Source organism: Haemorhous mexicanus, chromosome 8 (genome assembly GCF_027477595.1).
Source record: "Haemorhous mexicanus isolate bHaeMex1 chromosome 8, bHaeMex1.pri, whole genome shotgun sequence".
In the NCBI taxonomy this organism is placed as follows: Eukaryota; Metazoa; Chordata; class Aves; order Passeriformes; family Fringillidae; genus Haemorhous; species Haemorhous mexicanus.
In genome coordinates this window covers 30188235-30199380 of record NC_082348.1, presented here as the reverse complement: position 1 = coordinate 30199380, position 11146 = coordinate 30188235, and the positions used below count along the sequence as shown (strand labels likewise).

Here is an 11146-nt window from a genome sequence, read left to right as displayed (position 1 = left end):
TGCCTTGGAAAAAATCCACAGAGTCTGGGTATGCAGCTTGAAGCCAAAATCGGATTTTATTCATGCTGGTTATATAAATTACAGATATTACCAAGCTATATACAGAATTGCTCGTTTTTAATTTTATATGTGATGCTTGCTGAACTTACGTGCAGCTTGCTTTCAATCACTCAGTGAAACAGAGATGTGCTTGTTTCTTTGAAATTTACTTCCATGTATCACAAAAATATCTCATTACTTTGTTTCTGCTCACTCACTTTCAACTAACCTAAATAGCATGGGTGAAAAGAGAAATGAAAGTAAAATCTATGTCTTACTGATTCAAGGAGGTTATGTTTTCATCCCAGAAGTCTCATTTATACCTGCTTGAGAAAGCTGTAAGGTGCAAATGTTCAAGGGTTTGTGTTTTAAGAGCTTTGCATGCATTAACTGTGTGTTCTGTGGGCAAAGCTTGCATTTTGGTTGAACCTGCATTTGTGAAATACAGGGGCCTTGGAGCTGCCTGTTTATTATTCTATTAACAGAGATTTTAGGGATAACACTGGGGGAAATAAAACCAAAACAACAAAACCAAACAACCCAAACTCAGCAGTAAACACGTCTGAAAGAAAAAAAAAAAGAGTATTTAAAGAGGGCAATTTACTGTTTTTACAAAACTAGTTGTCCTGTTTATTAAGTGAGCCTGTGACAGGCATGTAACATCCTGTCACGCAGCACAAGTTTCCAGGTGGTCAGCAAATGCTGCAGCTCTCCTGTAACTGCTTTTAAAAACTGCTTCCCTGCTGCCATTGACCAGTTAGCATCCAAACTCTGTCAGATAGGGTTTTTTTTAATTGGTATACTTTCTGACAGTACTTGCTGGGGTATCTGAGTGCCTCCTGCCCAAACAGATTTACTTCTGCAACTATTTTGTGAGAGGGGAAGTTTTACTAACTCTCTCTTCCAGTGGAGAAATGGAGCCAGCCTTTTTAACACCACAAGTTTTGTGTCTGCTTCCTTTCTGGAACTCCCTTCTGTCCCCAGCCTTGCCTACCTGCCTTCCACAACTTCTGCTGTGGTGTCAGATAAAAATCTATGTTGAAGGCAAGTCATCTTTGGAGGAAAGCAATCCCCAGATACCTCTGGAACATTCAAAGTCAGGGGAACAAGAATCTTTGCTTTGAAATAGTATCTGAATCAGTGGTGTAGAAGATTATGAATAAGCAGGAAGTATTTAACATCATAAATCCTAATTTCTCCAAACACATTCATGGCTAGAGTTATCTTTATATGCTGTCTTCAGAAGCAAAACATTTTGTTCTTATGCTCTCATATTTACAGCAATTCTATGGAAGTTAGTTAAACTAGCAAGTAAAATTTATCTCTGCTGGGACCCCACTGAAGTCAAATGACTCCCAGGCCAGAAAGGATTTGGTCTTTTTTTCAGTGACAACAGCAAATCTGACTTGTAAAAGGCTGTTTGAATCCCTAGAGAGAAAATTCCTTGTTTATGTGTTGTTGAAAGAGGCCTAAGAATAATGTAATGGTTTCCAGAAAAGCTGACTTTCAAGGTGACCGGAAAAAAAAAAAAAGACTTCTTTAACCCATCCAGTGTTCACACAATTACTGATTTTTCCAGTATGTGCACTTCAGTCAGTCGAGTAAGGAGAACTCAGCTAGAAGGAAAAAAAGGAAAAGATTAGTCTCATGGCACTCACAGCTGTTCATTCAAAAGAAAATGCAGATGAAACCTTCTCTGGCTCAAGGTAACTGCAGTCACTTTGAAAATGTCATACAAACTGATAAGGATCGGCAAATCCTATTTCTAGTTGTTTATAAAGTAGAGGAATGCTCTTTACAAGACACTGTGTAGGAAACTGTTGCAGTAAGAATAAGCATGATATTTATTTTTGTATGAACTTTGTGGTTCTTGAAGCCTGTGGATATGTACAGCAGGGCTCTTCCTGGAGTCTTGTTCTTTTGATGGGTAAGGGAAGCTGGACTGAGGGGACAATAGAAGGGAATTCAGCAAGACTGCAGAAAGTATATCTTGTTAAGACTGAGTTACTCAGTTGTAGGATATTTGGCCTGCTGCAGATTTCACTCTTGTTTTCTGTTTCTTCCATGATGCTTTTTAATTGGCATTTCATGGAGAAAAAGTATTGCTTTAATAGTGCAGATTGTCTGCTTGCTATACTCAGCCAGCTCTTCAGCAGGGTAGATTGTTGTGTGAATTTGATAAAGAAAAAACCTCCATATTTTCTTCATTTCCATTTAGCAAGGTAAATTGAATGGAAAAGGGAAGGAAGGAATTCTTTCAAAATCTTCTAAAACTATTTTTCTCATGCAGTTTCTAGCAGAACTTTCTAGTCAGAGCTTACAGAAATATCACTTACCATCCAGCAGCACTGAACCACTCGTCTTGGTACCTTTAAAATTGTGTCTGGCAGCAAACTGCAAGTGTTAAATACGTTCTTTTTGTCAGATTATGACCTTAAACGATGGCCATGGTCACAGCTTAATTTGAAGCTCTGAATAGAGCTGGTTTGAGATTTACTGAGCATGCAAGAAGAAACCAAAAATGTCTGAAGGCTGATGTTAACTGAAAGTGAATCCAACTGTTCTTTACTCTGACGAAAGTTCAGGAAAGCAAATGCGTGCATTGTTCGTAAGTGCAGTTGAGGAGGTCAGAACCATTTCCACATCTTATAAACCAAAATAGAAATGAGTGGGGACATGTCCTGGGTTGGGTGGGGTAGGTTTTAATGCAGAATTTTAATTCAGGCTGGTTATTTCATTTTCAGCTAAAGAACTAGTTTGTCACAAATGCTATCGGAGAAAAAAGTGAAGAATAAAAAAAGATATCTTGCTCTTGAGTGGATTTTCAGGTTGATGTATTAAAGAACTCATCCACTTGTATATAAAGTTTAACTGTACTTCTAATCACTGACAATCAGGATTCTGGTTTAGTTTTGTTCTGTTTGTGGGTAAGGAGAAGTGTTTACAGAGAGGCATTCGAAGAGGAGTTGGCAGGCTTTTAAATACATAATCATTTTAGGATCATAAATCATTGAACATACACTAAGTTAAGGGCTAGTGTTAAAAAAAGGGATTTTCTTCTAAAGCTGCTAGAGCCAAACCCCTGCTGAGAAAAGTCTGCTGGACAAATTCCCACTTGGCTATATATCATTGCTCTAAGGACTCTGAGCCATGATGATTCAGAACATCATTTCTAGTTAATTAGGAAAAGGGGAAATTAAAATAAAAATATATGTCCTTTCTTTATACTAAGCTAATATTACTTTTCTTTGGCGAAAGTGTTTTAGTTGACCTAATTTTGCACTTTGAAACCCCATGTAAAATCTTGAGGTGTGAAAAAGTTGTGCAAGTTTGCTGAATTGGAAATTATCATATTCCTTGGGCAACTCTCCTGAGCAAGTCCAGGCCTTTGTGCTGTCCAGAGAATTAGTATAGGTGGCATGTATTTGTCAGTGTAAAGCCTTCATTTGTGCAAGAACTCTGGGATCTTTGTGTTCTACTATTCATGATTCATTGCCCAGCATGTCAGGCAATTCCAGTGCTTTCAAGATGCTTGCTGTATCCTGCACCATTTAGAATAGGAAATATCTGCACCATTGTTTCAGAATGTAATGCAGCAAGTGATGAAAAAGCTCTGATTCATAGTTGCACAAGCAGCCTTTTATTAACCAGCATCTATGCTGTATCCTGTTTGCTTAATATTTACTTGTGAATGGGAAAGTCTGCAACTTACAGCAGTTTCAATGGCTGTGGGACTCAGGTGTTCTCTCAGCACAGCATAAACACTTGGAGACATTGGAAGAAGATCTGATGGAGAATGTGGTTCTGTAGAGTCATTTAAGCTAAAAAGAAAAAAAAAAGCAAAAAATATCTAAGAAAAAACTTAAATCCCTCTATGCATATCAGTGGAGTATGATGAATGGTTTTTAAGTTTATTAACCCTGTTCTTAGGGTTGCTGCTGGCCCTGTAAGCTCATGCAACAACCTGATATACACTTAAAAATGTAGGAGGTTGAGTCAGGTTTGTCCTCTTTTCTTGCCCCTAATATCAGATGCTGGGGAAAAAAAGGAGTCAGTGAAAGAAAAGTAGATCAGAGTACCATAAAATCAGCATTCAATTTTTACAAATGGTTTGCCCCATTAATGGAAAAAGCACTCTACAGGTGAAGTCCTTTACTTCCCCTTCTTGTCTTTAGCAGTCCTTGCCAAACTATTTTCAAATAGTTCAGAGAAAGGAGGCAGGGCAAACTCTGAAATGGGATGTAAATTAAATAAAAATAACAGGTAAAGTATAACACACCTGTGAGGATACTTACATTTTGGAGACTGGAATAAATACAGAAGGAACATAACCTTTCCCTCCTCCATCCGAGGGCTTTGAGACTAGAATAAAGAGTAGAGAAATTAAATGTCGTCTAGTCATTTTATTATCCATTTGAAATGGATTGTTTGCTTGAAGTGCTGCAGACAATAATAAATTGTAAAGTCCCTTCATAAATTAATAGCCATGAAAGTGAGGGGAATACCTGAGATTAGTCCTTGAGTTCAGATCTTAGTCACAGAATTGCCTGTGCTCCCTTGATATGAAACACAGTATAATACTGCAGCTGATGAAAGAGATTTTGTTAGGCCTTCAAAGCAAATATACAATTCTTTAAGTTGGGTACTCTGAGCCTGCAGATTTCACTTCTGCAAATGCTTGGAGCTCTGTCTATACAGATACAGCTTCAGCAGTATGTTCTGAATTGCAATTCTTTTGCACAAAATTAAGCATCTATGTTAGATTTTAGATGATTGGAGCATTAGGCAAAGTCCACAAAGTTAAAATGAAAGAGAAAAATACTGTAGCTTCCAAATGTTTTTGAGTTGTGAAGGAATTTGAGTTCAAATGGAATTGTAACCTTTGATACTGAAAGTCTAGAAGAATGTGTTTTATCTATTAAAAAAATAAGGCTTTGAGGGCTTTCTTTAAGCAAGAATGAATTTGATCTAAAAATGAGCTGACTTGTAACTTGGACATAAAAGAACGTGGGCCTGAACATATTTGGAACCATCCTTGTTTAGCTTTTTTGCATTTTCCAGTGCAGTTGCCAGGGGTTTTCAGAAACATTGTCTGCCACAATAACCTGGTAATTGTGCAGTATATTGGGAAAAGGTGGTGCAGATAAGCAGCCTTTGTTTTAGGGTTCCATTGCATGAAATGAAACAAAGTAGGGCTTCCAAGCTGTTTGGGGAAAACTGAGTTTTCTTGAAATTAAAGAGATAGCATGCTACAGTGTAACACAACTATGAAGCCAAAAAGCAGGATGACTTTCAGTTTCCTCTCTGTTAAACACTCAAGCACTGAATTTTGTGATGCATCAGAGAAAAAAAAAAATCCATTTCTTAGCTTCTTTTAAATATTGTCATCACCTCTACTGTAACCTCTAAGACCAGGGAGGTATTTGCAAAATGAAGCTGTCTAAATGACAGACACATGTTAAACCAGTTCTCTTGAAGATGACTATTAATCTGTTCTCTCCCTCCTCTCCCTACAGTGCTCAAATTGCCTCTTGACTTTGCAGCTGCTGTGCAGGAAGGGTAAATAGAGAAGTGGAGCTGAACCTTCGTTTGGCTGACAGCTGTAGTGTTTGCCAAAGGCTTTATCTTTGGGGATATCTGGGTACAGGTACTTCAGGGGGTTTTCAGGAACATTGTCTGCCATGATGACTTTGTAGTCGCGCAGTATGTCGGCAAACGGCAGGGCAGATAAGCGACCTTTGTTGTAGGGTTCCACCGAATGAAATGTTACATCTCCTGCAAAAACACAGAGGCACCATAACCTGGAGATGAGCAACTGCAGCTGGAACATGTTTTTGCATTTCTTTTGAGGTTTACACTTGTACAGGCTTTACCTGTTCTTAGCTACATTAGTATCTTTCAGTGTTTAATTTCTGCATATTTGGAAACAAATCTAAAGCCTGCAGTTAGCAGGTGCACCTCACAGAGAGCTTTGTTAATAAAAAGGGCTCAGAGGTAGAATGTCAGAGTTTTGGTTTGTGTTTGAGAAATTATGATACTTGTATCTTGTCCAAAACCATACTATGACATGATACATGGGAATTTTACTTTCAAACCAAACAAAACTTGACTCCTGTATTACAGGTATATTGCAGAGTTGGGCTTAGTTTTGATTTAGTTCTTGGCTTGCTTGTTTGGTTTTTTTTTTTAAATTTTATTTATACTTACCATTTTCCAGCTGATCCACCCAAGTAAAGGTAATTCCTCCCAGATTGCTCTCACTAAACCTTAATAAGAATGTTCCTGGTGTCTTGTCTTTCAGCAGAATTCGTTCCTTTTCTTTGCTTACAAATCCCATTATGTACCTGAGGTATAACAGGAAATCATGGGAAAAAATACAGACTTGGATCTGTGCAATGTGTAGAATCATAGAAGGGTCTGGGTTGGAAGGGACCTTTAAGTTCACCTGGTTCCAAACACCCTGCCATAGACAGGGACATCTTTCACCAGACCAGGTTGCTCAGAACAATCCACCTTTATACAGGTGTTCAAAACCTGGTTACAAAGCTTTCTAAGGCTTGGGGGCTATGACCAAAGCTTTGTGTAGTTACACATGGAATATGGCATTGAGCTCAAAGTACTATGAAGCCTGGTTTATATCAAGTACTGGGATATAATTTATCCCAGAACTTGATTACATAGACAGAACTGAAGAACAGATCTAAATCTGTATTTTCCATGTTGTTCCCCTTTGACAGCAATTTCCAAAAGTTATGAATGGGAGAAGGGAGACAGAAGTGTTAAACTTGTTGCAAATACTTCTCTGCATGGCTAAAACTGAGATGAGCAAAGGACAGAGAAAATGTGGAGAGAGATCAATCTACAGCAGTTCTGTTGTTGCTCACCCATCAATCCAAAGAGGAAGAATGTGTTTTTTAATCAAGTCCAGGATTGCTTCAAGCCAAACCCAAAAGGTAAAGGACTTCCCAGGCAAATGTTCCTAACAGTTAAAAAACAACCACAAAACACAACCAAGACCAACACAAATGAGAGGAGAATCATGAGAGTGATGTTACCCAGCATTCACATGACAGTTTCTTCTCAGTTTCTCAAGAATAAGCTGCTTTTCTCAAGTGAGAATCACAATTTGACCTGTGGTTTTGAGTAACATCTCTCTTTCAATCTGACATAAAACCAACTGATTTTTAAGATATGCATTGGAAGCACCTCATTTTTCAAGGAGAATAAAAATCACATCTGTGGTTTCTTCCTAGTTATACATTTATATTTTGAGTGAAAAGAAGATGAGAAAGTTGAACTTCCTTCCAAGGTCCTCCACGTGTTTAAATAATGTAGTTAATATAATTTAAAGGAGCTTACCCTTCTTTATCAATTCATTTTCTCTTCCTCATCAAAGTTATTGCATATATTGACTGTCTTGAAATAATTTAGGTCAAAACCAAACTTATGAACAATCTTACTTATGCTTTATGAAAAATGTATTGCATGCTTTGGTAAGACTTTCAGTTGATCATGCACAGAAATATATAAGACACACTCTAATGGCAGTTTCTGATATCTGTAGCAATATAACTAAGTAGATCCCTAATCCCAAGCTTTATGCTTCTGGAAGTGTTTTCTTCCTAGTGAAATTTTTACGAGGGATGTGATTATGCTGAGCTGAAAGTCCCACATATGGCAAGTGGGAATCTTATCAGCAGCATCAGAGGAACAAAGATAGGCATGGCTGTGGGTGTTATGAGAAATAAGAGTTTTGTGTTACTTTTGGAACAGTACCTTGCAGAACTTTGCCCAGGATAGCTGATAATCATTGTAACTGACTTGCTGTCCTGAAAGAGGGAAAAGAAAAAACCCGAAATGGTGCATGTGTTATTCTGAAGTTAGGAAATAGATATTGCTTGATATCTGTATAGTTGGGTGGGGGGTGAGGGGAGAAGTACAATACATCCTGACTTGGGGAGGGAGGGATAGGGGCATGCTAAGGGACTATAGATCTGGTTTTCTGTATTCTTTTGAAGCAGGTGATAACAGTTTTAGAAATATTTGCCTAAAGTAGCCTGTGACTTGGTTTTTGCAACACTATGTGCTCAGTTTCAGTTTTTAGCCTAAATATTACTTCTCAGCTTTCCCCAGGGCCTCTCCCTTTTGGGGCACCCTTGGGTCTCAGGGTACTCAATGGCTCATCTTGCTGTGGTTACAGGGTCTCTTTGCTGTGCTGACACCAGTGAAGCATCTCTGGTGAGGCCCCAGAAATGAACAGACCCACAAGGACACGTACTTAAAATGAAAAAACCCCAAACCAAATCTCATAAGCAAGCAAAAATACTTCCTTTTGATTTCAGATTTATGAGATAATTGTTAAGGAGGCAAAATAATATCACAGTTCAGTGTGACTTTGATGCCCTCTTCCTTCAGTGGAGCAGCCTGGAAGTTCAAAAGTTGAATTACTTTGTGATAAGAATAAGCTGATGCCTGCTTTTCTTTAAAGAAAAAAACTGTCATTGTGACATTTTTGACATCAGCTCTGGAACTGGAGGTCATGCCGTGCTGGTTTTGGCTCGGGTGGAGTTCATTTTCTCCACAGTAGTCAGTGTGTTTTGGATTTGTGCTGGAAACAGTGTTGGTACGGATGGTTTAGTTCTTTCTGAGCAGGGCTTACACAGAGTGGAAGTCTTTTCTGCCTCTCAACCCTCCCATGAGCAAAGGGGCTGGGAGAGCTGGGAGAGGACACAGCTAGGACAGCTGATCCTAACTGGCCAACAGGATATTCTGCACCATATGGTGACATGCTCTGCATGTAAACTTAGCAGTAGGAAGGAGGAAGGAGGGGATGTTTGGGCTGATGGCATCTGTCTTCCCAAGTAACTCCTTTGTGTGATGAATCCAGCCCCGATTTCCAGACTGAACACTTGCCTGCAGATGGAAGGTAGTGAATGAATTCCTTGTTTGCCTTGTGTGCACGTGTGGCTTTTGCTTTATGTGTTAAACTGTCTTTAGCTTGACGCATGAGTTTTCTCACTTTACCCTTTCAATCCCCTCCTCATTTCACTCTGAGGAAGTGGGTGGCTGTGTGGGGCTTAGTTGCCAGCTGGTGCTAAACCACAACGTGTGCCTAAAGCCCCTACCTGTAGCTACCAAATATAAGAACCCCAAAGCAAATAAAATCTGTACATTTCTACTCACTTACCCATAAGTTTCTCTGCCAGCATGTTGAGCTGTTCAGAATTGAGTCCACGACCAACATATGATGAGAATTGCCAGCTCAGTACTTCTAGGAGCTGGCTCAAAGTGGCAGCAGGGGGGTTGTTGAAGAAAGATAAATTCTGCAACAGAATGAATGCTTTGTTTAGGTAGCAACCATGAAATACATATCAGGCTGTAAGAGGAGGCTGCAAGTACTTGAGCAGAATCTGGCAGTGTTGAAGTGAGCTCAGTGTGTGGGGAAGCACTGGGGCAAACGTGTGGGCCCTCCCACCTGCAGGCACCCAGCAAGGTCCAGTGGGGTGCCTGAGCAGGGCTGGGAAATGAGACTCCTAGAGAGAGCTAAAGTCCCTGTGTGCCTCTTGGATGTTAAAATGCCTTGCTATGCCTCTGGTAGTGTCCTGTGTAAAGGCAGTGAAAATACGCTTAAACCCTGTCCAAAAAAAAATCTAGATATTATCTCTGTATTTTAATGTTTAGTGCATGGAAACTTTAAACCATTCCACACTGATACAGTGACGTGCTGTTGAATCATTTGGCCTATCTTAGTTTTTTCAGTTGTGGGGTTTTTTTTTTATTCTACACACAATGGACATACTGAAGACTGTGCAAAAACTGTTTGGAGTATCACAGAGTGATAATGCAGTGCAGCCTGCTGGTCAGCTGGCCTGCCACCATGGCAGACTGTCTGCCCCTTTCCCTGCCCTGAGCATCTGTGTGAGTGCACTAATCCCCAGCTGAAAGCCTGAGAGCCACTGACAGCCCTGTTCCACAGCCTGCAAACACAGTAACAGTGACCAAATCTAAAATATGTGCTGAGACAGCTGCAGCCTTAGAGAGAATTATGCTGCTTTTGCTCAGGGTTAGAGCCACTAGAAGTTGCTACTTAACATTTATAATCTTCTCCACAGAAAGCACAAGTTGCCATAAAATCCACGGGGGAAAGCAGCATTTAAGTACATTACAGATTCACCTCTATGCCTGCTTTCCTGGTTTGGAGTTGTACTGATAGAATTATTTTCTAACACGTCTAGTTTTAGTCAGCTACATGCAAGAAAGATAAATTAAAACTAGTGAAGTCAGAGAAGGTGTGGAGAAGGCCTGTCACCTTTCCTTAGTTTAAGAACTACTACTTTAGGCTACAAAAAGAAAAGCTAAGGGTGCATGTGGTTTTATATCTGGGCAGGAAAATAAAGATAGATAAAGGGAACAGCAATAAAGTGTGATGTTGATAACCGTGTACATGACAAAAATAAGGTCAGTTCAAGAGGGAAATACGTTTTTTTTTTTTTTTTATACTTAATGTATTTAGTAACCAAATAGTACAAATGTGAAAATGCAGAAAGTCAGTATTTGCATACTGAGGACCTACCTGAGGATCATTGGTTGACAGGTTGTACCAAATAATGGAGGCCCATGCGTTGGGCAGCTGGCTGACATTGGAAATCATCACCACAGGCAAAGAGCTGGTCTGGTGGAGAGAATGAAGGCCCTGTGTAAATGCTGCTGAGGAAAGTATTAGTGCTGTGCTTTGGGTTTTCAGCCTCTCGTTCTTCCCAAAGCACAGACTTCTTTTCCAGAAGCTCTGGAAATCTTGTGTCAGCCTGTGGTTACTGCTGGGGGCCTCAGCGAGGGCAGGCAGGCCTGTGGTGTGGCCCAGCACAACTGTACTTCTATAAACTGCTGGAAAATGGCTTTTTCTCTTGCCTCAGATAATCTGTCCCAAATACTCACTTCCAAATTGATGGTCAGTCCATACAGGCAGACCTGTGTCTCAAAGCTGATGGAGTGCAGCTCCTCGGTCACCATGTGAGGGCCCTGAGGGAATAACCAGGTTGTAAAGCTGGGAGTGCACAGCTGGCATTGAACACTGGCTTAGTGCTCCAGCTGCTGAGGTTACACTTGG

The 11146-nt window shown here is 39.9% G+C and overlaps 1 protein-coding gene across 1 annotated transcript in view; it reads right to left on the bottom strand.

The window, feature by feature from the left end:
* Positions 1-37: 37 nt before the first annotated feature.
* STAT4 (signal transducer and activator of transcription 4) overlaps positions 38-11146 on the bottom strand; it is a 38786-nt gene continuing 27677 nt past the window's right edge. The window contains exons 14-23 of the mRNA XM_059853417.1: positions 10975-11058; positions 10613-10711; positions 9227-9362; positions 7816-7868; positions 6924-7018; positions 6247-6383; positions 5623-5814; positions 4335-4401; positions 3752-3860; positions 38-1655 (exon numbers count right to left, since the gene is read on the bottom strand). Of these exons, the coding sequence (XP_059709400.1) occupies positions 1629-1655; positions 3752-3860; positions 4335-4401; positions 5623-5814; positions 6247-6383; positions 6924-7018; positions 7816-7868; positions 9227-9362; positions 10613-10711; positions 10975-11058 (999 nt within the window). The 3' untranslated portion in view covers positions 38-1628. The remainder of the gene's footprint in view (positions 1656-3751; positions 3861-4334; positions 4402-5622; positions 5815-6246; positions 6384-6923; positions 7019-7815; positions 7869-9226; positions 9363-10612; positions 10712-10974; positions 11059-11146) is intronic.